This window comes from Bubalus kerabau, chromosome 1 (assembly GCF_029407905.1).
Source record: "Bubalus kerabau isolate K-KA32 ecotype Philippines breed swamp buffalo chromosome 1, PCC_UOA_SB_1v2, whole genome shotgun sequence".
NCBI lineage: Eukaryota > Metazoa > Chordata > Mammalia > Artiodactyla > Bovidae > Bubalus > Bubalus kerabau.
The window spans coordinates 55,913,090-55,936,362 of NC_073624.1; the positions used below are offsets into that span (position 1 = coordinate 55,913,090).

Here is a 23,273-nt window from a genome sequence, read left to right on the forward strand (position 1 = left end):
GAAATTCTTCCTGATGCTAAAGGAGAAACACTTTCAAAGCAGCACAAGCCTGTTTACCCCTGTCTAGTCCTCAGTGGAGATGAGAAGGAATACTCCGTGTAATAACCCTTATTATACCTGGTGGTGAAGATTAAGTCACCTCTTAGTCTTTCCTTTTGGGGGCTGATTTTTCATTCTATTTTCCACCTAGTTAATCATTTTTTTTCTCCTATCTGGATCCTTTCCAGATACTCCAAATGAGTCTTAAAATAGGAGAATGAAATCTGAGTTCCCACTCTAATTAAAACCTCAGCAATGCCAAGTTTTGTGGAAAGATTACTCTCCAGGATTTCATTTCATAATTCTCAACATACGTCTGCATTATATTACCGTTTTGTTGCTGAACTTTCTCACTCAGAGTCCACAGGTATCTTGCCGTAGTACTTGTCTCTGCCAATTGAAGCCCATTTTTGTTCACTTTAAACATCTTCCTGTTTTTAATGACCACCCCCTTCTAAACTATTAAAGGTCACTTTAAATTGTAAACCTACCTCCTAATGCTTGAGAATCTTTCCCTGCCTTTGTGCAATCTGAAAAACATTCTAAGTATATTATTTCAGTCACTGAGAAAGGAATTTCAATTTATATCAGTCCTATATGAATCTGAATATCACTCACTTCTCCCAATACCCACAAGCATGGTTTGAGCATGATAAGCAATGCAAACCACTTCTCTCCATCCATTTGACTCAACATCTTTTTGAACCTTAATGAAAGGCACTGGGGATACAGCAGTGAACAAATCACAATTTCTCTATTCACTCAGTAGCATGTCCATACCGGTGTATACCACCAAAATGTATTCATTAAGCTCACACTGTTTGCAGGCCTGCAGTGGGTGTTGAGGCTACAGCTGTGAACAGAATATTATGGATCTTGCATTCCAGTGGGGGTGGGGAGGAAGGAGACAAGATACAAGTCAGGCAATAAATACACAGAACCCAATCAAATCTTGATAAATATTCTGAAAGAAACAATGGAATGATAGATGTCCAGATGGTGGCTCTCTTCAGTGTGGTAGATTCCCCAAGGAGAAAGCTTCCCAAGGGGTGGGGGTGGCTCTGAACATCTTACAATTTAGCTGCTGCCCTAAGAGTTGGGCACAACTCTTGGCGACCCCATGGACTGCAGCCTACCAGGCTCCTCCATCTATGGGATTTTCCAGGCAAGAGGACTGGAGTGGGGTGCCATTGCCTTCTCCGTTACAATTTAGCAGGGGTCTGTTATTCTGAACCAATCCCCCTTAGCAAACCAACCCTCTTTATAGTCTATTCTCCTAGACCTAGACTTCACTTTTGCTGGGATGTCGATGGCTGATAATGTATTGAAGTGAAGTGAAAGTCACTCAGTCATGTCTGACTCTTTGCAACCCCATGGGTATGGTCCATGGAATTCTCTAAGCCAGAATACTGAAGTGGATAGCCTTTCCCTTCTCCAGGGGATCTTCTCAACTCAGGGATCAAACCCAGGTCTCCCATATTACAGGAGGATTCTTTACCAGCTGAGCCACAAAGGAAGCCTGATAATGCATTATTCCTTAGTAAATTATTGACATTTCCAAAGGACTCTTTCATGTGCTTTAATCAAAAGAAGTGATAAATGGAAGGAATTTCAGGATACAGTTGCCTTAGTTCCTAGGAATTTGATAGACATTTCTGGAAAATATGAGTCCAAGGTCCATTAAATATAGGGAGAGTGGACTTCAGTATTATCAGATAGATTTTTTCACTATCGAATCTCTCACAAGCTTGAACAGGCTGGTGAACTTTCAGACTCTCTAAAATGGGATAACACATATAGCTGTTTCCTAAGCTTTTTGCATGGCTCTTTGGTGAACACTGGGCTGAAGGGGGGGTCTTAGATCCTATGGTGTCTTTTGACATTGACTGCAGCACTTGGAATATGCTGTGCAGGCCAGCTGGATGTTTGTGAAACGTAAAATAGGAACACGACTGGCTTCTCTGCAAGCCTGGGCCTGTATTTCCCTACTTTCCTCAGATCATGGGACCTTCAGAGTGTCTGAATTTCCACTTTCCAGGAAAATCCACAAACACACATAATTACACACCATGTAGAGGATTCACAGGCTTCTTACCAAAACTCATCTCTGGACTAGAGGATTTCTAAGGACCTGTTTGGTGCTAAAGTTCTAAGTTTCTGCTCTCATGTTGACCTGTTGGTTCATGTTTCTTATTAACTTCTGAGTTTCTTGGGGTTAGACCAACTGTTCTCCCTCTTCCCAAGCTCCTTCAGCCTTGATGGAATGCTTAGTACACAAAGGATGCTAATAAGTAACAGCCAGGGAGGGTGGGGAGACCCCTCAACACAGAAGTACCAGCCAACCCTGGGGATACCCAATTGGCTTCCCAATTAGTGAATGAGGTCATTTTCCCTCTGATGTTTTCCAGAAATAGATCTGTGAAGAAGGCGTGCACTGAAATGACCTCGCAAGGCAACGGGAAGGAAGTGACTAGAAAGGGAATCATTAAAAACCCAACTTCTTCTTTAAAGGGAAATGGAAACAGGGACCTGGAGGAAGGTTATAATTGCCAAGCCAGCAGTGGCCCCTGCTTTCCTCCCCCTGCTCCCGATATGGATTTCCTGCCTGCAGGGCACCATTTGGTTTAAAGCTATGGGAGCCTCACAGACGCTCTCATGAGAAGAGCTCGGCAAAGAAATAGAGCAGTGTTTGTCCTCTTCCTGCCACTTCTGCAATGAAGCAGTTGGATTAATTAACCCTGTTTCCTCAGCAGGGTTGATCCTGACACTTGCTCAAGAAATGCTGATGCGTATGTGGAGCCTGACGGACAAATAACAAATTATGGTTTTTTCCTTTTTTGCAAAACTGGATGCCCTCTGGTAGATATAACCACCTGGTTCTGTATTTCCCTTGCACACTCCTTTGCCATGAGTTTTGAATGACCCGTGAAAAGAGGTTTTGATGATGTGGTCCTGAGAGTGTGCCAAAAATCCACCCCACCTGTTTGGCTTCTCTGCAGTAGCCTGGGAGGTTAAAGGGTGAGGACATAGAAACGATAGATGTGGATCCTTGGGAAGTCTGTCGTCTAGAAATAAGTTTTACAATTGAGCAGACTGGCTTGAATACCCACCTGACAATTTGGAAGTGTAAAAATAAATTGAGCCTGGTCCTTAGAAGAGGCAGCTTTCCATATCAGAGGACATCCCTGTGTTTCCAGCTTTCCACATGGCCAGGGAATTTGTTAAGGCTCTAATTTCCCTCCCTGCAACCTGGCTTGTTGTCTTCAGGTGCTAGCTACAGTCAGAATGACACAGACCATGCAAATAAAAAAGGCAGGGAAGGGAAAAAGGTCAACATGTGTTTTTTGTTTCAGTGTAGTTTCTTGCTTTGGAGGGTTATGATTTTTTTTTTTTCTTCTTGCAGTAAAACTAGATCTGCTACTAGACTAACATATGGTTACCTTTATTGGCCAATTATCAAAAGAGGTAGGAAGTCTTTATGGAGCCTTGAAAGGGTAAGGGGTCCTTCTCTGGATGTCAGTCCTCTTTGGCCCTTTCCTCCTAACCAGCACTCCTCTACTTAGTCATATATGACATCCTTATGTTAGATGCCTGTATCCCAAGGAGACCAGAAACACAAGGGCATCATCTGAAGACTTGGAAATGCGGGTTTTCAGGCACCAGCTCACACTTCCTGATACACAAACTGAGGGTGGACCCCAACAGTGTTGTTTTAACCAGAATTCTGCATGACACTGATAGATGCACAACCTGAGAAGCACTGATACGTATCACTGTGTAACCACCCACCGCATGACGTCTGAGTCACCTTGGGCCCAGGCGGCTTCAAGAGTCCCCACAGGCATATGAACCTGAAGTTGGTCTTTTCAGTGGGGATTAGGAGGCAGTTATGTGGGTGGAGAATGTTTACCATTTGAAATAAAACAGAAAATAAAGACTAATGTATAGATTAAGTACTAGTTTGTGACGCACAAAATAATCGTTTTGCACTTTCAAAGAGGTTAGCGGGAATGAAACCCTCAGACAAGAGTTCTCTCAGGGGCTGGAAGGAAACTCGCTTGCTAGACTCAGACTCCAGCCACTCTGGGCAGTGGTCTTTGAACTGTTGAGGCCAGCATCTCTGCACTACAGCTTCCTTTCAGGTTGTCACAGGAACCGGGGTCATGGAGGGCATGGTGACCTGTGATCCCATTTTCGTCTGTTTTGTTCATGTCTTATCCTCAGGACTGAGAGCAGTGTCTAGAATATAGTAGCTGTTCAATGAACATTTGTGATGGAATGATTATAAGCAAGAGAGGAATAACGTAGTAAAAGGAGGACAGATGTGGTCAAATCTGGAGTTAGATGGGCTGTCAGGGGTATTACTCCTTGAAAGCAGGTTGAGAGACTCCAGGCTGGGCAGGACAAGGTATTCCAGAGAGGACCTGAGTTCAGAAGGATCATGCGAGCAGAGCCTTTGCTATTTAGACCACAAACTGCTCCGCTCCCTATGGGGGTGTGACGCTGTCAGCGGCTATGCTCCTGGGGATCCCCTCCCCCCACCCCAGAGAAGAAAACTCGTAAGTACTTGATGATTTTGAAAACTGAGAACCAAGGTCTCTTGTCATCAATTTCATTTTTCCCGGTATTTCTTCTACTTGGCAAACTTTTGGACGCACTAGGAAACTGCAATTCAACTACTGCACTAGTAATTGAAAATAGAAATTGGTTCTTTTATTCTAATTCACGGGATGCAGGTAAGATTCCTGTTTATGCTCCACCTTGATGGTCTCTTTTCTAATCCTGGGGGAAAATCTGGATATAATTCTCTGCTTTGGTCCTGATAAGAAACTGTGGGCTTTCATCACATTAGGATTTTCTGATATTATTTGGGAATTTATTCTTACAAATGATCTAGAAGTAGAAAGTTATGTGCACAGAGATACTTATTGTTGCATTAGTTAAAACAGTGATAAAGCTGGACATAGCCTAAATGTCTAACAACAGGAAAATGGTTTAAAAAATAAATGGTGGCAAATCTACTCAAGCAAATATTCTTTGGCTTTAAAATTATAATTATAAAGATTATATAACAGTATGAAAAATGCCTACAATATAATGTTAAATGAAAAAACACAAAAATACTACCTTGAATTTAGGCTGTGACTGTACCTGTCATACTGATGCATGCATCTGGGTGAGAACTAAAAAAAATTTTAAATTATGATATTTGATTTGTTGGGATAGCAAGAGTCTGGTTAACAATTCTCTTTTCAATTTCTGCTAAAGTTGTTATGACTTTGTGCAATTCAAGGGGATTGGAAATAAGATGGTCTGGCTGCATGACAGAGCTGACTGCCCCTTTTGAAAGTGGAGAGAATGGCAGTGTACTGGGTGAGATGTGAACACCCAGCCATGCCTTAAACCGCAGGGCTGCCCAGACTTTTTTCTCGAGGGCAAAAGCCATGCATGACATTCCTTCTGGCACTCTCTGGAATACCTAGGCTAAACCTCTGTCTGACACATGAGCTCTAACCCTGGAGTTGGTGGGCTAATTTAGATACCCTTCCCCATAGCCATCATGGATTTTAACATTATGTGCCTTTGAGGATCCCAGTAATGGTATCAGCTTCAGAATTTTTCCTCATCTGAGAATTCTCCCACTTTCAAGGCATCCCCAGTTGAGGTGAACTGGCTCGGTAATCTACTAGCTATATAATTTGGGTCAAGTTACTTAACCTTGCTAAATCTCCATTTCCTCCTCTGTAAAATGGATACAGTAATAATGCCTACTCCATGCAGATGCTGTGAATGAAATAAGACAAGAAAAGTAACATTTACTATACAATTTTAATAGAAAGCATTCAACAAAGGGAAACTGTTGGTAATATATTATTGCAAAGGCATCCATCTGTTCTAAATGTGAAAGAAATAAGTTTAAACGTAAAATGGACAGAAGAATGAAATGCCCCTTTCAATCTCCAGAGAAACTTGCATTTAATGGAAAAGGTTCAAACCTCATTTTATTATACCTTTAGGTCTTAATATAGCTCCTTCTTTCTCACTAGCTAATCAATAGCTTCTAGGTTTTAGTGTTCCCAAGTGTTCTTGCACATGAAGATGTTGTCTGCACCACTGTGTTTAAATCAAGGAAAGGAAGCTTAATTGAGCATCAAACCAAGTAGTATGGTCTGCCTAGTAACTCTGACACTTGAAGAAATGCATCATTTCAGGCCAGATAGAAGGCTAGGAGAAAGAACCACAGGTGGTGATGCCACAGATGACTAACCCAGATGGGGGAGATGAGAAGGCTGGAAAGCCAAGAGCCACAGCCAAGGACAAGAGAGGAATTTGGTTTGAAAGGAGAGTGTTAAGACATCAACAGCCTGGAAGAAGAAGTCCAGGGTGATTTGTGGCCTCTTGAGTACCAGGAAAAAAGATGTGGCAAAAGAAGGCACAGATGTTCTGAAGAATGCAAGGAATTTATGATGGTTCACAGTCTGACCGCGGGAAATGCCTGTAGAGGGCAGATCTCAGTGGGCCGCGGGAGCACTGGTTCATTGAGAAGATACAGGAAGACTAGGACTTCACAAACACCTTTCTCAAAGTATCATCCTGAACCAGGAGCAAAGGAGGAGGAAGAGGAAGACAAGAACTTGCTTGAGAAGAAAAATTAATAAATTTAGTAAGTCTTTAGAAGTAGATTAAAATATTTCTAGAGCAACAGCCCTCTTTTTCCTGTCACTCTTTCTTGTGAAAATCATTATCAAAGACTTGGACTGATATCTCAACAATGAGGATGTTTGTAATGCTCTCTACATTCTCTTATCAGAATTCCTGCTGCTCAGAGTCAAAACGCTTCACTTCTCCTCCCATCCCTATTACACAGAAGGTGCTGCAAGACCTTGACAATCATTTCTTCTCATCAACCTAAAGGTTTATACATGCAGTTATACAATATTATACAATTAATGTTATACAAATAGGTATTTAATTGACATTGTGGTGATTATGGAGACCATACCCATTAAGAGGTCACTGGATTTTATGTTCTCCTTTCTCAGACATGTGGGAGGCTAGTTATAGGATTATAAGGAAGCAGGTACTTGCTTGAAGGCTGGAAAGAGAGAATAGAGGCTGCTCTGTTAGACAGCTATGCATTTTGCTCCTGAACTTGGGCCCTGACTTTCTAATAGAGTTAGGTCAAGGCTCATCATGGTGGCTCAGTGGTAAAGAATCTGCCTGCCAATGCAGGAGACACAGGTTTGATCCTTGGGTTGAGAAGATCCTCTGGAGAAGGAAATGGCACCCCCACTCTAGTATTCTTTCTTGGGAGATCCCATGGCCAGAGGAGCCTGGTGGACTACAGTCCATGGGGTTGCAAAAAAGTGGGACATAACTTAGCGACTAAACAACAACAATCATGCCAAATATTAGCATCAGCAGTGCCTTCATGCAGGCTTCCCAAATCCAGACCTGAGCCAAAGCGAGCAGACAGAAGGCAAGTGTTGAGGGAAATAAAATATCCCACAAGCAGTTATCCTGGCCCAGTGTCCCTGCACTAAGGAGCCTCTGCAGCTGTAGGACACATCAGGCCTCATGTTGCTTGCTTCTAATGAGGCCAACTAATTCTGCAACCATGGACAGGTTTTGTGATAAATTGGGAAATGACTTCTGGGGCAATTGTCTCCAGTTCTCAGAAAGAAAATTCACAGAAGTGAGTGACTGGCTCAAAGGCCAAGAGGCCATTGCCTCTGAGTGGGGTCCCAGAGTAGAGTAATGTGGTCATTCACAAGTGTGTTTGAGTATGTGAGAAAAAATAAAAATGAAAAATTTTGGTTTCTCCAGCCAAAATTACAAGCTGAAAATGTTTTCCGTTAGTAAAATAAATAAGAGAAGCAGAGATTTTTCTTGATTGATAATAATATTTGCTAAAAGCATTGAATGAGGTTTGGAGATAACAGACATGATATTGATCCCAGAAGAAGTAAAGAAGAAAACAGGATTTAGCTTGGAGATGAGCCGCAACCTAGCCACACCTCTCTCTTTATTCATACTTCACTTGTTCAATTCAGAAAAATAATATTTGGGGGTAGGGAAGGAGATTGGGAGGAGTGGGGTGGCTAAAACTGAGTTCTTTGATTGTCAAATGACTAAGATACTTCTTAGTTGACCTTGAAGTCAACGTCAAGGACAGCTATCATATCCAAAGATATATGAACTTCTAAAATACAATAATTTGAGGAAAACTGTTGAAGTCTTAGTCATGTTTAAGCAAGTAAACATTAAGGAGGAGGGAAGAAAATTATAAGAGCAAAATTCTATAGAAAAAAAAAAGAAATACAGAACGGTAGGATGAGTCCAGATTTTAGCTGAAAGTTTCTGAGATAACATAGAAAGAAAGAAAGTGGAAGTGAAAATCACTCAGTCATGTCCAACTCTTTGTGAACCCATGGACTGTACAATCCATGGAGTTCTCCAGGACAGAATACTGGAGTGGGTAGTCTTTCCCTTCTCCAAGGGATCTTCCCAGCTGAGGGATCTAACCCAGGTCTCTCTCACTGCACACGGATTCATTACTGACTGAGTTATCAAGGAAGCCCAAGAATACTGGAGTGAGTAGTCTATCCCTTCTCTAGAGGATCTTCCTGACCCAGAATCTAACCCAGGTCTCCTGCACTGCAAGCAGATTCTTTACCAACTGAGCTACTAGGGAAGCCCCTAGATAATATAATCACTCTCCAAAGGAAACATTCAGCCTCAGTGTGCATACTTGCTTGATATTCTGATGAATCATATTAATGCTATCACTTGCTTGAGAACTCCCTGTACAGGTTTCAAAATTTTAACAACCTCAGCATTAGTTTATTTTATCAAAAAAAAGTCTAGCACTTGTAAAACCATGCTTATAATGGTCCTCTTTTTATTTTGTCCTCTGGGCAGATGTTGGACACCAATGACAGAGATGATGACCTGTCTGGATTCCCATTCATGTTACCAGATAAAATAACATGCAATTGTAGATGGAATTTTCTGGGGACTCTGCACCTGTCCCCCCAGGAAGGAATTGAATATCACACAGAGGATTCATATACCATAGACAGACACTCAGGAAGCCAGTGAAATAAAGTGTTACCCATACTGAATACTAGGAAGTTCAGTGCTCTTGTCAACAATATGAACAACCCTTCTAGGACTTATCACTTACCTTTAGAAGATACAGCTTTGTGAAATGTTAAAAGACCATGTCCAGTGATTTCTAGAAAGACTTTTCTCATACTCATTCTGATTTCCAAGTGCCCACACAAGCGAGGCCACTTCATCATGCCTCAAAACCTTTAGGATCTCAGTTTTTGAGATGGAAACTGCTTCTGTTTAAACAACTCCAGCAGATGACTCTCTTACCTTTCTTAGCCTCCTAATTCACACATGTATCGTGACTTTGATCTGGCTTCTGCTGTCCCCCTACATGGTCTTGTCTCCTTCCCTTACTCAAACGCACCTCTATATTGAACATTTCCTCTGCTTTCCTCCATCATTCTCAATGCTGATCTCTACTTTTCTTAAATTAATCTGAAATATCAATCTTGTTTTTGTCTAAAATTAAACCTGACAAAGAGGAAAGTCCTAGTTCTTTCATCAAACTTTTCTTCAATAGATTCTTCTCTATCATTAAGGAAAAGCAGGCTTCCCTCATAGCTCAGTTGGTAAAGAATCTGCCTGCAATACAGGTGACCCTGGTTCAATTCCCTGGTTTGGGAAGACCCGCTGGAAAAGGGATAGGCTACCCACTCCAGTCTTCTTGGGCTTCCCTGGTGGCTCAGCTGGTAAAGAATCTTCCTGCAATGTGGGAGACCTAGGTTTGATCCCTGGGTTGGGAAGATCCCCTGATGAAGGGAAAGGCTACCCACTCCAGTATTCTGGCCTGGAGAATTCCATGGACTGTATAGTCCATGGGCTCATAAAGAGTTGGACACAACTGAATGACTTTCACTTTCAGGGAAAAACACTTACGTGCCATATATGCATTGTTGATTAAAAAGTGGGCCCCAGGGCCATCTAGATAATCCTTAGAGTCACGTTGTTAGGAGAAGTGCTTGATGTTACCCGGTACTTTGTCTACATGAGAAAACTGAATCTCAGAGAATCTGTGTGACTTGTGAGTTTGCACAAAAAATCTGCGGCTGAAAGCCAATGTTGTTTTCAGTATACCATATTGCCTGCTTTCTTATTTCCTCTCTGCATATGGCACAGTGCTAGGTGCTATAGAAACACTCCCCAGGACTTTTCAATTCAGGAACAACGCTGTTGACACACCAGCATGAAAGGGACATCACATACAACCCAACTGGCACTGAAGTGCAACACTGCAGTTATTTATATCCTGTAATGCTCTAACCATCTCTCCCTCCCTCTCTCCCTCCCTGCTTCTCTCCTGTGTTCAACCTGTCGCTGACTCTGGCTGTTGCTTCTCTGCAGTGATGCCAAGGGCTGTCTTTGCTGCTGTGGAGGCTATTTTCCAACAGCTCACTCCCTGATGCAGGCCCGGATGCCTCTCCCCACAGGGCCTCCACCTCCCAACACTCTCCCTCAAACATGCCAGACTGCCCTGGCAGCCGTCACCCCTTCACCTGCCATGCTGACCGTGTCACACCCACCCCTGGGAAAATCTCCAGATGTACCCTGAGCAAAACACAGAGGCCTGAGCGAGGAGACGGATGGGGAGTAGGGCCGCTGAGAACACAGGGCAGGTGCCAAACAGAAAAGAAAAGAGAAATGATAGACTTTAGAGTGAAACTAAAAATAAAGAGAATGTGTTTTAATACCCCTTTGGCTGATTCACCTTCCTGTGGCACCAGAAAGAGGGGCGTTGCCCTCTATTCATGAATGCCTTATGTTTTGCCTACGAGGCCTCTCTTCCCACATCTGAAAGGGTAAAGTGACAATAACAGAGTAAGTATAGGCGATAACGCTGGTGGCGGCATGGCTACAATCTCTACCTTGGAGCCAGATTCATCTTACAATTTCCGTCACAGTCTTTCTCAAAAAAGTGAGATAACTCAGGTCCATATATGTGATTCCTCAACATCCCTTCTTATTCTTTCTCTTGTTTTATCTGTTTTCATCTCATTCAGGCATGGGTCCAAGGTGGAGTAGTGATTAAGTGGGACTGGTGACATTGTATACTTGGTGGCTGCTTATTTCCAAAGCATGGTTGGCAGGAAAGGGAGCCTTAGATTTCAGTCATTTCAGAGAGGGAACTAAACTCTAATTCTTACCCTACTATGAACTCTGCATAATATGAGCTTTGGCCCTAAAGTGCACCAGTGAGAAAAAGAATGTCAGTGATTGTCGATAGCAGAAGACGAGAAGATATAGAGGAAGAAGAAAAAAGAAAGAAGGCAGGGATACATACATTGGTTGAAAGTGATTGGGGGGACTTCCCTGGTGGTCCAGTAGCTAAGACTCCCCAATGCAGGGAAGCCTGGATTCAATCTCTGGTCAGGGAATTAGATTCCACATGCCACAACTAAGACCCAGCCCAGCCGAATAAGTAAATTTGTAAAGGTTAAAAAAAAAAAAAAAAAAAAAAGAAAGTTATTGGGGAACTACTTCTGACCATATATTTTGTCTACACCTATCCCATGCCTTGCAGCATTGTTTTGAAATAAGTAAATAGTTACAAATGCTGAAAAACCAATTATTTTAGTGAGTGGATTATTTGGGAGAAATCAAAGGTAACAAGAGTTCAAGATAAGCCCATATAACTTGTTTGACTCAGTTGGAAGATTTGTTCTTGTAAAGTGCCTATTCCAGATTAAAACTATTCACTTTAATGGAGAACAGTCCTGTTTTATCTAGAAAAGACATCTCTTAACAAAACTTTGGAAAGACACATTTTTAAGAAGAAGAAAGGAGGAGCATACCTGCCCAGCTAGCCCTGTTGACCAACTCAACTCCATAACAATAGTAATTATAACAGCTAACATTTATGAGAATTCCCTGGTGGTCCAGTGGTTAAGATTCTGCACTTCCAGTGCAAGGCGTGCAAGTTCGATCCCTGATTTCACATGCTGTGTCGTGTGGCCATAAATAAATAAACACAAATCAAAAAAACAATTGCTCTGGCTCAGTTCCTCGTTAAAAAAAAAAAAAAAAGGAACTAATGGAGTTTATTGTATACCAGACATTGTACAAAACATTTTATATACATTCTCATTTAGCCTTCATAACAGTCTACCTAGACATTGTAGATTACATACATTCTCATTTAACCTTCACAACAGTCTTTTTTACATAAGAAGATCTGAGTCTTACAAGATTTGGTGCTTTGCCCAAGGTGAATGATGAATAACTGGCAGATTCCAGATTTGTCTGACTCCAAAACCTGTGCTTTTAGCCACATGTTGCCTCCTTCACTGGTATGACAGATGTCACAGGCAGATCATACTCAAATCCTGCAGTATGTCCTAAATAATGAAAACTATGTAACTGGAAAATGGTAGCTAATTTATATAGCAGGCCCAACTGAAATAATTCAAACATAAAAATGACCTCCTGGCATTTGATTATCTTTTACCTTAGACATTGATAAACCAAACCATTCCCTTAGGAAAACATTTCTGTCCAGCAAAGCATTTCTCTTGCCAAAGTATAATTTTGCTGGCTACATCTGTCTCCTCCAAGCCCTGGAATCAAACCTAAACTAGTAAATTCTGCTGACCTGGCAAGACGCTCGCCCTCCAGGGCATTGTCTCAGGCTAAAGTAATACATCACGTTGCTTCCCACTCTGTCAGCCCATTTCTCCAAAGAGCCCTAAAACAGTAATGTTTCTTCTTTGAATCTCTAGTTTTCTTGCCCATAGGCCTTACACTTTAGCTCCCTGGCCTTTGGGACACAGGCAGACTGAACAACACTAGTTTCACACCTGCCCTTGAGCTGGAGCTTCCAAAAGAAAAGCAGATTTGGAGAAAGGAGCAGCCTCACCAAGCTCTGCTTCATTCCTTTTCTGCCCAGAGATATACAAACATTGACTTGATTGGGTAATGGAAGACTTTGGTCTTTGGGGTTATGGGGATTTAGTAGCTGGGAATGAGTTGCTGAGTTGTGGGGGTGGTGGCAGGTCGAATAGGGCCACAATTCCTAGAAAAGACGACCTCGTCCAATTGAGAAGTAGTGGGACCAGCAAACACTGGCAATTAAAAATTAACACAGGCCAAAGTGAAATCAATGACGAAATTTGATAGGTTTTCAAGAAAAGTTTATGACGTGCCGTTCATAGAAAAGAGGACATTTTCTCAGTGTTCACTTTTATAAATGCCAAAGGCCAGACCTACTTGGAAAGACCTGCAGAAATGGCAGAAATGTACAGAGTCCACAAGCAACATATGAGGCAGGCAATAGGTATATATTTTGAAAAATTTCTTCAAAAACAATCCTAATTTTAAAATGTTTGACAATAGTCTTGATACTGACAGGTAGTTAATTCCCCAATATGTGTTTGAGTATGTGTGTGTATGCTGCTGCTGCTGCTAAGTCGCTCCAGTCGTGTCTGACTCTGTGCAATCCCAGAGACGGCAGCCCACCAGGCACCCCGTCCCTGGGATTCTCCAGGCAAGAACGCCATTTCCTTCTCCAATGCATGAAGTGAAAAGTGAAAGGGAAGTCGTTCAGTCGTGTCTGACTCCTAGCGACCCCATAGATGGCAGCCCACCAGGCTCCCCAGTGCCTGGGATTCTCCAGGCAAGAACACTGGAGTGGGTTGCCATTTCCTTCTCCAATGCATGAAAGATGTGTGTGTACAGACCCTTGCTATTCTAAATGCATTATGATGTGGATAGTCTTAACAGCACTGAAGGCATCTTTCCATATCTTTACTAAGTACATGACCACATATATCTCAATATTTGTTTCAATTCAAGTGTAATTTCTATAGAATTTTTAAAGGCAAATATTGACTCATCAAAAGGCTTTAATTTAAATGCAAATCCTTTGAACTCAGGAAATACTGACCATTCAATGTATTTCAATTGGGATCTAGGTAATGGCCCTATCACAATTTTCCTTATATTAGGAATTCATGAAAGGAGTTGTTTTCCCACATAAAGCCATAAAACAGGAAAGACTGAGAAGTGAATCTCATGTTTCCACACATGCAAATAGCAGTTAAAATGCTAACATGGAGATAAATTTAAGATTACTCACATTTTACCCAACTTTCCTACTAGCACCCCATGCAGAATTATGTCAACTGGATGAATTTTTATTAGATAAGGTGGTTCCATGGAGCATTGTTGCCTAAGAAACTAATCATTCTGTGTTATTCTAAATTGTGTAAATTTAGAATTTTCTAAGTTTTCAAAACATCTAGAGGTTTTGGATAAATAGTTGATGTAGAAAACCTGTCTGACTTCTACACATATTAACTGTAGTGTTTGATTGTGTGATCAAAGTTAAATGCAAATTTGTTTTTTATTAGTTAATAATCCATGTGTGTTTTCTACCAGACACATAAAGGTGAATTTTCTAGAAATAGCCCTGAAAATACAACTTGTATTACTTCTTTCTTTAAAAAATTTTTGGAGTATAGTTGCTATACAATATTGTGTTATTTTCTGCTGTAGAGCAAAGTGAATCACCTATATCTTATACATAAATCCCCTCTTTTTTGGATTTTCTTCCCATTTAGGTCACCACAGAACAGTGAGTAGAGTTCTCTGTGCTATATAGTAGGTTCTCATTAGTTATCTGTTTTCTACATAGTATCGATCATGTATATATCTTAATTCCAATCTCCTAATTCATCCCACCCCCACTTTCTCCCTTGGTATACATACGTTTGGAGAAGGCAATGGCACCCCACTCCAGTACTCTTGCCTGGAAAATCCCATGGAAGGAGGAGCCTGGTAGGCTGCAGTCCATGGGGTTGCTGGGAGTCGGACACGACTGAGCGACTTCACTTTCACTTTTCACTCTCATGCATTGGAGAAGGAAATGGCAACCCACTCCAGTGTTCTTGCCTGGAGAATCCCAGGGACGGGGGAGCCTGGTGAGCTGCCATCTCTGGGGTCGCACAGAGTCGGACCCGACTGAAGCGACTTGGCAGCAGCAGCAGCAGCAGCATATATACGTTTGTCCTCTATGTCTGTGTCTCTATTTATGCCTTGTAACTAAGATCATCTATGCCAATTTTTTTCAGATTCCACATATATGCATTAATATACAATATCTGATTTTCTGATTTGCTTCACTCTGTGTGTGAACTGCCTTACTTTTTTTCCTGTTTTCAAAATACAATCAACTTTTCAACTTCCCTCTTTTAGCAGTTTCTAGAGAACAGTTTTAGTCCTTGGAACTCAAAGAGTAACAAGTGTATGTCTTCAGAATTGAATATCTCCCTATTCGGAAAATGTTAGCTTTTTTCATTATTTAAATACTGATTCTTCAAATCAGTGTCTCTTCTTTCCAATGACATAGTTAAAATAATTAAAGGAAAGCTTTCTCAATAACCAAGAGGGGAAGTTTTAAAGGAAATTAAAGTTGAGTACGATGTCCCAACTACATTTTCAGAAAGCTATAAGAAACACCAGTTTATGTAGCACCAATAAAGACAGTACTGTTTGTTTTTTTTTTTAACCAATGATGAATGACCAGAGTTCTTTGTTCTAGAAGTGATGACCCCAGTTTAATCTCACTATTACCCCTTCTCCTTCCGAGATGGAGGGAAGCATCTTGCATCCATGACAAAATGTGACACTCAGCTAATTGGGATGGTTTTGATGATGCCGCAATTCTGCCCCAAGCCCTTATAACTAGCAAGTTTGCCCTGAAGATTATTGAATTACTCCACTGACCATGCATTATTTAAAAGGAAGTGCTATAATTATAAGAGCCAGCTGTTTAATCATTGGAATTCTGTCTGTTGGCCAACTTTCAAGATAGAATAGAGCGCTGTGATGGTACTTTGTGTCAGCTTATGGAGGACTCAGGCCTAGTTAGGTGGTAGCCAACTTGTCTGCTAAGCAGCCTTTGGTCTGCATGCTCTGAAGCAAATCTACTGAAAAACAAATACATAAATATATAGATTTCCAAAGTCAATACTTCATCATCAAGGAAAATTCTGTGAAATTCTATACATACTTGTTCACTCTAACAGTTGAGGAAGTATATGGACCTTTCATGACGTTGGCATAACAGAACTCTGGGAGTATACTTAGTTGTAGAAAATATTTATTATCCCAGTCACCCGTCTTTTGTATTCTGTATTGAGTACAGAAAAATGGTTTGAGCATCTTCAGGAACTCAAGTGAGAAATGGAGAACAAATTTTAACCTTCTAACTTAGCAAATATTTGGACGTCTTTCTTGAAGACAATGTAAGTGGCTTCCAATCATACTGAACATTTAGTTGGCCTCGATGAGTTTTCTCCATTTCTTTACATATTGCCGAATGTCTGGAATAGAAAGGACCATAGCAGTCAGACACTGTTCAATACAGGAATATGTTCCTAGGATCTCTAACAGGTGTTCATACAGCCTTTACATAACTGATTCCAGCAATGGGACATTCATTACCTTTAAAAGAAGTCAGTCCCATTTTTTAACACTTTTGAGTTTAAATTGTTAAACATTTTTTTCTTATATCAATCCAACATTTGTTTCCTGTTCACCTAACAATTCTGCCCACTGGAGCACAATTATTGATAACAAGTGCTTAATGAGGAGTTTTTAAAGGTAAGGATTCCTTTAAAACAGTTCATTCTGTCTCATTTAAAAATTGCCCATAATGACAATAGGTGCAATTTTGAGATCATTAAAAATCTCTATTTTTCTCAAAATTGATATTGTTGCAAATTATTTTACTGCTTTCCTGGAAAACCACATTGCATCAGGCTCCCAGTTCTAGCCCATAGCAACAAATATCTTTATTTTGGCTCTGGAAAAATAAGAAATATGAGGCATTTGAAGATAAAGAGAAAAACTTTGACCCTCTAACTCTGGCCTCTCAATTGGTGAGAAATTTTTTTGTTGTTGTTATTAAATACCTTAATGTAGAACCAGAAATCAAGCCTATACGATACTTCAAAGGATCAATTAAACTTTAAAAGGCAAGGTAAACACTTGTTATATTCATATATTTTCAATGAAGTACAATTAGTCCATTGTAGACATTATGAATAGACAAAGCATCTTTCTAGGATTGCGGTGGCTAGAGATAACTGGTAGTTACATTTATGTCAAAATATTACAAGTCTGTAATATTTCAACAATATTAAAAAACAGATATAGACATAAGGTAAACTTTCTTTTTAGAGCATTACAGAAGAGTCCTAAATTTCTCTGTTCCTAAATTGACTGATCTATTGACTAACAAGCACAGCTATTTTATAGATTGAGCCATGTTGAACTCTGAGTTCATCTAAGAGGTGACAAACCAGATGCCTGGTGTGTGCTATTATTTTTTGCTGTGCTGATGATTACCTTCTGTCTCACAAGAGGAAATAAACCTGTGGTGAGTTTCATGCCTGTCGACAGTCACAAAGAAAGGAATATGCAATATATACAACGTTTAATGGTTAGAGTCTTCCTCCAGTGGCACGCAAGGAACTCCAGAACCTATGGAGTGTCAGGAGGAAAACAGAAGGGATGCTTAAAACAGAGGTGCAAAGTAGGCCCTGGGATCACAGAGATTATCCTTCCCCATCTTCAACCCATAAGGATAAATTTTTGAAATTAGTCGTTTCTAAGTTAGCCAAGTTTGAAGTTTTCTGAAACCACTCCTGCCACTTTACCTCTAAACCTCAAATTATCATTCCAAATTCAACAAGTGAATCTCAGTTATATCCCATTAAGAAATGTAGTGTTTCAGCAAAAAGCAATTGTTACCTGTGGTGGATGATGGGGACAGTTACCTCAAAGTAGGCTGAGTCACCTTGCCCTCTCTCCCACCTCAAGAGAAAGCCAAAGTGTATCAGCTACTCTCCACTGGCTGACCTCTTCAGTCTCTTGAAATGGCCACTGAGTTAAAAGTATGTAGAAGTCCTTCGTGGGTCACAAAGAACCATGTAAGCCCATTTGTGTCTTTAATTTATAGTTCCAGGAAAATATTATGTAAACAAACAAAAAACAAAAACAACAGCACACAAGCATTGCTTACATTGCTCAAGGGACCATATGAGTCCTGGTTTGCCCCGGCTGGCGAGCAGAGGCAGAGAGTCTTCTGCACTGGGCAATCCTCCGATGGCAAGTGAAAGCACCATTGAGGTTCCAGCTGGGCACAGCTGCCCCGTCCCTTCCAAATCCCTCAACCATGAGGAGCCCACAGGGTTTGCCCTGAGCAAAAGCAGCACACCCCACCCAGAGAGACCACAATTGAACCCTTGCTGAGTTTCTATCCCCAGCTGCCCTAAGAATGACAATAAACCTGCCTTAAAGGGAGGAGGCATCCTCACGTTCCAGTGCCAAGCATCAGGAACACATTTGGATTCTTAGAAGATTCAACGAATGGCTGGCCCCTCGGGCTGCAAGGCAGCCAAACTAGTTTGGTAGCAGGCCATGACCATGGGTCTGATCTCCTTCAACTAGGGAGTTCAAAATATATGTAGGGATTTTGACTCTCAAAACTCCACCCTGAAGTACAGCATCATTATTACATGAATGTAAGAATTTCTGTTTAAAATATAATGCTGTCTTCTGTGTCAGAAATTGAGATTGAACATACATCACATTGACTAATTGGATCCTTCTGGGTCAATGGTTCACAAATTTTCTTCCACGAAGCCTGGACATCAGTGAAGAAGACTGAGGCCCTCCACCTCCCAAGGGAGGAAAGGGAGGCAGAGAAAGTCAAGATCCATGGCTTTCTTGCATAAGCCATGGCAGTTTCACTTTTGTCTATTTTGTATACTGATGTATAAGTAATATTTGTTGTATCAAAAGTCCTACTATGACAAAAAGTTTACAAAGTATTCAAGTACATTTTTAATTTAGTTTCATATAATTTGTTTTGCCCTCTTTTTAATTCTAGAGCCAGGGAAAGTGTGGCCAAGTCAAAACAAAACAAAATAGAATTAAACTAAAACCTACTTGCCAAGTAAAGAGGCCTAATTGATTTGCAAATATCAAAAGAAATCTGATTCATGGTGTTCCCTCTGGGCAATCAGAATCAAATGAAAGGTGGACATTTAGTTCATTCTTAGTCTAGTGATTATTCTATCAGAAAACAGAGCTGATGGTTCTGGTCCCTCTAAGGTGATAGAAGAAGTCCTATCACACTGGTATTGTTATCAGTTCAAGTTCCAAAGCTTCTGGATGCGGTCAGTAGCAATGCTGTCTCTTCACAGACCTTATATGATCCTAGAAAGTGATGCTCAAAGCAAGCTAACATATATTTAGGATCCACTAGGTGTCAAGTAGTGCACTTAGTACTTTTCATACAGTATGCCATGTAATCCTCAAGCAATCATTAGAAAGAACATATTAACTCTCCTTTACAAATGGGTAAACTGAGGCCCGGGAAACTTAAATGACCTGTGGTTTGTGTATGTCATTCCCAACTCTGAGTCTAGGTCTCCACGTCAATTAAGTGATGAGACCTTCCCAGATTTAAAACCTCTTTGATTTTCCGTCTGATGTTATAATGGAAGCAGATAAGACAAAGAACAAACACTGGAGCCATCCTGTGCACAAAAACCATGCAGATTTGCTAAAAAGATTAAGACAATGGAAAACATAATCTTTTAATTAATTTTCCTAGCAGCCTCCCAATTAAGCCAATATATAAGGAGAGGTGAGGATTGGGCATAGACAAGATCCTTGACTACAGGTGGCTAAGAATTTGAGGACCATTAATACAAATAAATGAATGATGAATCAGCTCTTGCCAATGAGAGTGGCACTGACTGCTGGAGACATACTGGAATCTGGAAAAATCTGGGAGGGTCAGGAGTTGTTGGAGGAGCTTCAAAAGAAGACTAACTTATAAAGGTGTGGGTTGACATGGTGTGGGGAGAGGAGTTTTCAGGGGCTGGGTGGAGCAGTGAACACAGCCTATTGTCCCACTCTAAAGCTAGGCCTTTCTCTGTTTGATCTGAACAGACAAGCCCACGGGGTACGGCTCGAGCAGTCGGAGGGCGCCCCAGACAGGAATCGTGGATGAGTGCTGCTTCCGGAGCTGTGATCTGAGGAGGCTGGAGATGTACTGCGCGCCTCTCAAGCCCGCCAAGTCGGCCCGCTCAGTCCGTGCCCAGCGCCACACCGACATGCCCAAGGCTCAGAAGGTAAGCCCACCAGGGGTGGCAGTGAGGGTCAGCCATCTTCGCGAGATCGGAGTTATGCGGCTGAGCCTGTAGCAACTTAGCAGCAGCAGCATCCGAAGAGTAATTCATACCCTCATAGACTTCTGGTTCATAGGGTCAAAAGAACTCCATTCTCCCCTGAGAGGTCCATCTTTTCTGTCACTCCATATTGTAAATTCTCCCTTCCACCACTGTGGCCCATCTGATCACTAAACTAATACAGTTATGTAAAGTTTAAAAATAAAATAAAATTAAAAAATAAAAATAAAAGATTACAGAGAAGAGTGACTAAACCTGGGCTTTGGCATCGGACAAAACTGACATCCTAGCTTTGCCAATCACCAGCTGAGAGCCCATGGCCAAGTAGTGCAGCCTCCCAAGGCTTTGCTGATGAAACTATCAGTAAAGATGGGATAGCAGCACCATTTACCTCTTCAGGTCATTAATGTGCATGCAATGCTTTCCACACTGCACAAAGGAACTGTCAGACAAGTGTTAAGTTCTGTCATAACTGTATGAACAAAGCATGTGACCTTTCAAGTCCTGATATTCTGTAAACATGCAAAGAAAAATAACACTCTAAAATTGGAACTAATAGAAATTCACATTTAGTGGCAAACACAAAGGAAAAAAATAGAAATTTCAGTTTGGCTCTGAGAATAGCAAGAAAATTCTAATGATCAAAATCTGCAGGTGTCTGTTACTAAGAGCAAGACTTTAAACAAGCCTTAGAGGTACTGTCTATGCCATCAAAAATATGTAAATCATCTGATCTGATGCACATTGATCACTTGATAGACCTTTGTTGAGTGAGTGAATGAATGGGTGAACAAATGTATGTAGGTGACTACATTTCCTTCACTAAGTGGAAAGAATGAGAACTAAAGAGAAGGTGAAGAAAATGAGGAAGAATGAATAAGGAAAGTTAAATGCGCTCAGATTTCCCTGGGGACTCTTTTGAAAAAAAAAAAAAAACCAACTAGTGGTTTTAATCTTTGGAGTCAAAACTAGCATTGTGCAGAGGGCACATGATAAGCGATCAAGAAGCTCCTAATGACACCTTTGCTGCTTCCTGGTCCTCATTAGCAGCTGAGGCTGGAACAGGTGCCTTCGCAGACATGTGACCCCAGGGAGCCACCCTGAGTGATGGAAAAGGACTGGCACAATCTGATTCAGAGAGAACACAGGAGCCAGTCGATGTGTCAGGGAGCAAGCCCTACATACCTTTTAGGTGAATGTGACTGGGAAGTGTGCTCAAGGTGAGCAGAGGCAGGTTAAATCTTTCTCTTTCCGGGTGAAGCAATGCCTTTCAATTTCTACTTTGGGAGGGGGTGGGTGGTGTCAGAGATGAGTCCCTAAGTTCTGGGATGGCAGGTTTAATAGTGACTGAGGTCCAGACACCTCTCCAGCACCAGTGCTGTCTTCTGCATCTATGGAGCCAAGGCATTCAAAGGCTCTGGTCTTCGGGGACACCAAGGGGACCACCTGTTCTCAATGCAATTATTTTTGTGATGTTTACAGTATCAGCCCCCATCTACCAACAAGAAAATGAAGTCTCAGAGGAGAAGGAAAGGTGGGCCAAAGAAACACCCAGGAGGGGAACAGAAGGAGGGGACGGAAGCAAGTCAGCAGATGAAAGGGAAGATGAAAGAGCAGAGGAGAGAGACTGGAGCTAGAAACTGAACACAGGCAAGAAAGGAACACGGAGGAAAGAAAGACTAAGACAGAGGTGAGGAGGCCAAGAGAGAAGCAGACAGCAAGAGAGGAAATGGGAGATGCCATAAAAGAAATGAAGAAAAGTAGGCCAGCTGGAGCTAGAGAACGCATGGGACAGAAGGGGGAGAAGAAACCTGTTGTAGGAAGTGGCCGATAAACATGGAGAAAGGGAAAAGTAACATATAATGCCTGAGAAAATCCAAATAAAGACAGTGGCAAGAATGAAAACATGAACAAAAATTACGAAAGAGGGAAATAAAGCAATATTCCCTTCCCCATGGAAAAACAAGAATTAAAATAAAAATCAAGGTTTTTGTATGTATTTTAATTTTTTCTGTGAATTTTACAAGAATTTCCATGTCAATAAATGCCTGGAGTTAAATATTAGCCCCAAATTTTCAGCAAGACTGAATTGTGTCATAAACATTCCCAGATTTCCTTCCCTACAGTGTGACTGGAGGCTGCATTTCTCAGTCAAGCTTGGGCCAAAGGGCACCCAGTATTTGCCTAAAGGCCCATGAGGCCTGAGAGCTTCCCTAGGAAAGGAGGGCACTGAACTTTGTGCATGTGCACTTTGGAATCAGATATAAAAGATGTATTAATGTGCTAGGGCTGCCAGAATAAAGTACCACACCACGGACTAGGTGGCTTACACAACAGAAATTCGTTTTCACACATTCCTGGAGGCGGGAGGGCCAAAGTCGGAGTATTGGCAGGATCAGTTCCTTCTGGGAGCTGTGAGCGAAGGATCTGTTTCAGGTCTCTTTCCTCCACTTGGAATTGGCCTTCTTTTCCCTGTGTTTTCACATCATCTTCCCTCTGGACAAATCTCTGTGCCCAGATTTCCTCTTCTTATAAAGACACTAGTTGCTGCTGCTGCTAAGTCACACACTAGTTATATTGCATTAAAATATGATCTGCTAAGTCGCTTCAGTCGTGTCCGACTCTGTGCGACCCCATAGACGGCAGTCCGCCAGGCTCCCCCCAGTCCCTGGGATTCTCCAGGCAAGAACACTGGAGTGGGTTGCCATTTCATCATGATCTTATTTTCACTTAAATTATCTGTGTAAAGACCCCATCTCCAAATACAGTAACATTCTGAGGTACTAGGGGTTAGGACTTCAACTTGTGAATTTGGGGCGGGGGCGGGACACAAGTCAGCCCTAAACCAAAGACTTCTGATGTCTGACTACTGCCCTATGATTCCATCACCTATAAACTTCTCTCTCTCACGCATGCGCC

General features: G+C 41.5%; 1 protein-coding gene across 2 annotated transcripts in view; it reads left to right on the plus strand.

Moving 5' to 3' along the window:
• Positions 1-23,273, plus strand: part of IGF1 (insulin like growth factor 1) — an 80,712-nt gene that overhangs the window by 35,840 nt on the left and 21,599 nt on the right. The window contains exons 3-4 of one of the 2 annotated variants that reach the window (XM_055575265.1): positions 20,116-20,297; positions 21,837-22,408. In XM_055575265.1, the coding sequence (XP_055431240.1) occupies positions 20,116-20,297; positions 21,837-21,998 (344 nt within the window). In that variant the 3' untranslated portion in view covers positions 21,999-22,408. Of the gene's footprint in view, positions 1-20,115; positions 20,298-21,836; positions 22,409-23,273 lie in introns of those variants that run through there. The other variant, XM_055575269.1, reaches the window with a different exon arrangement.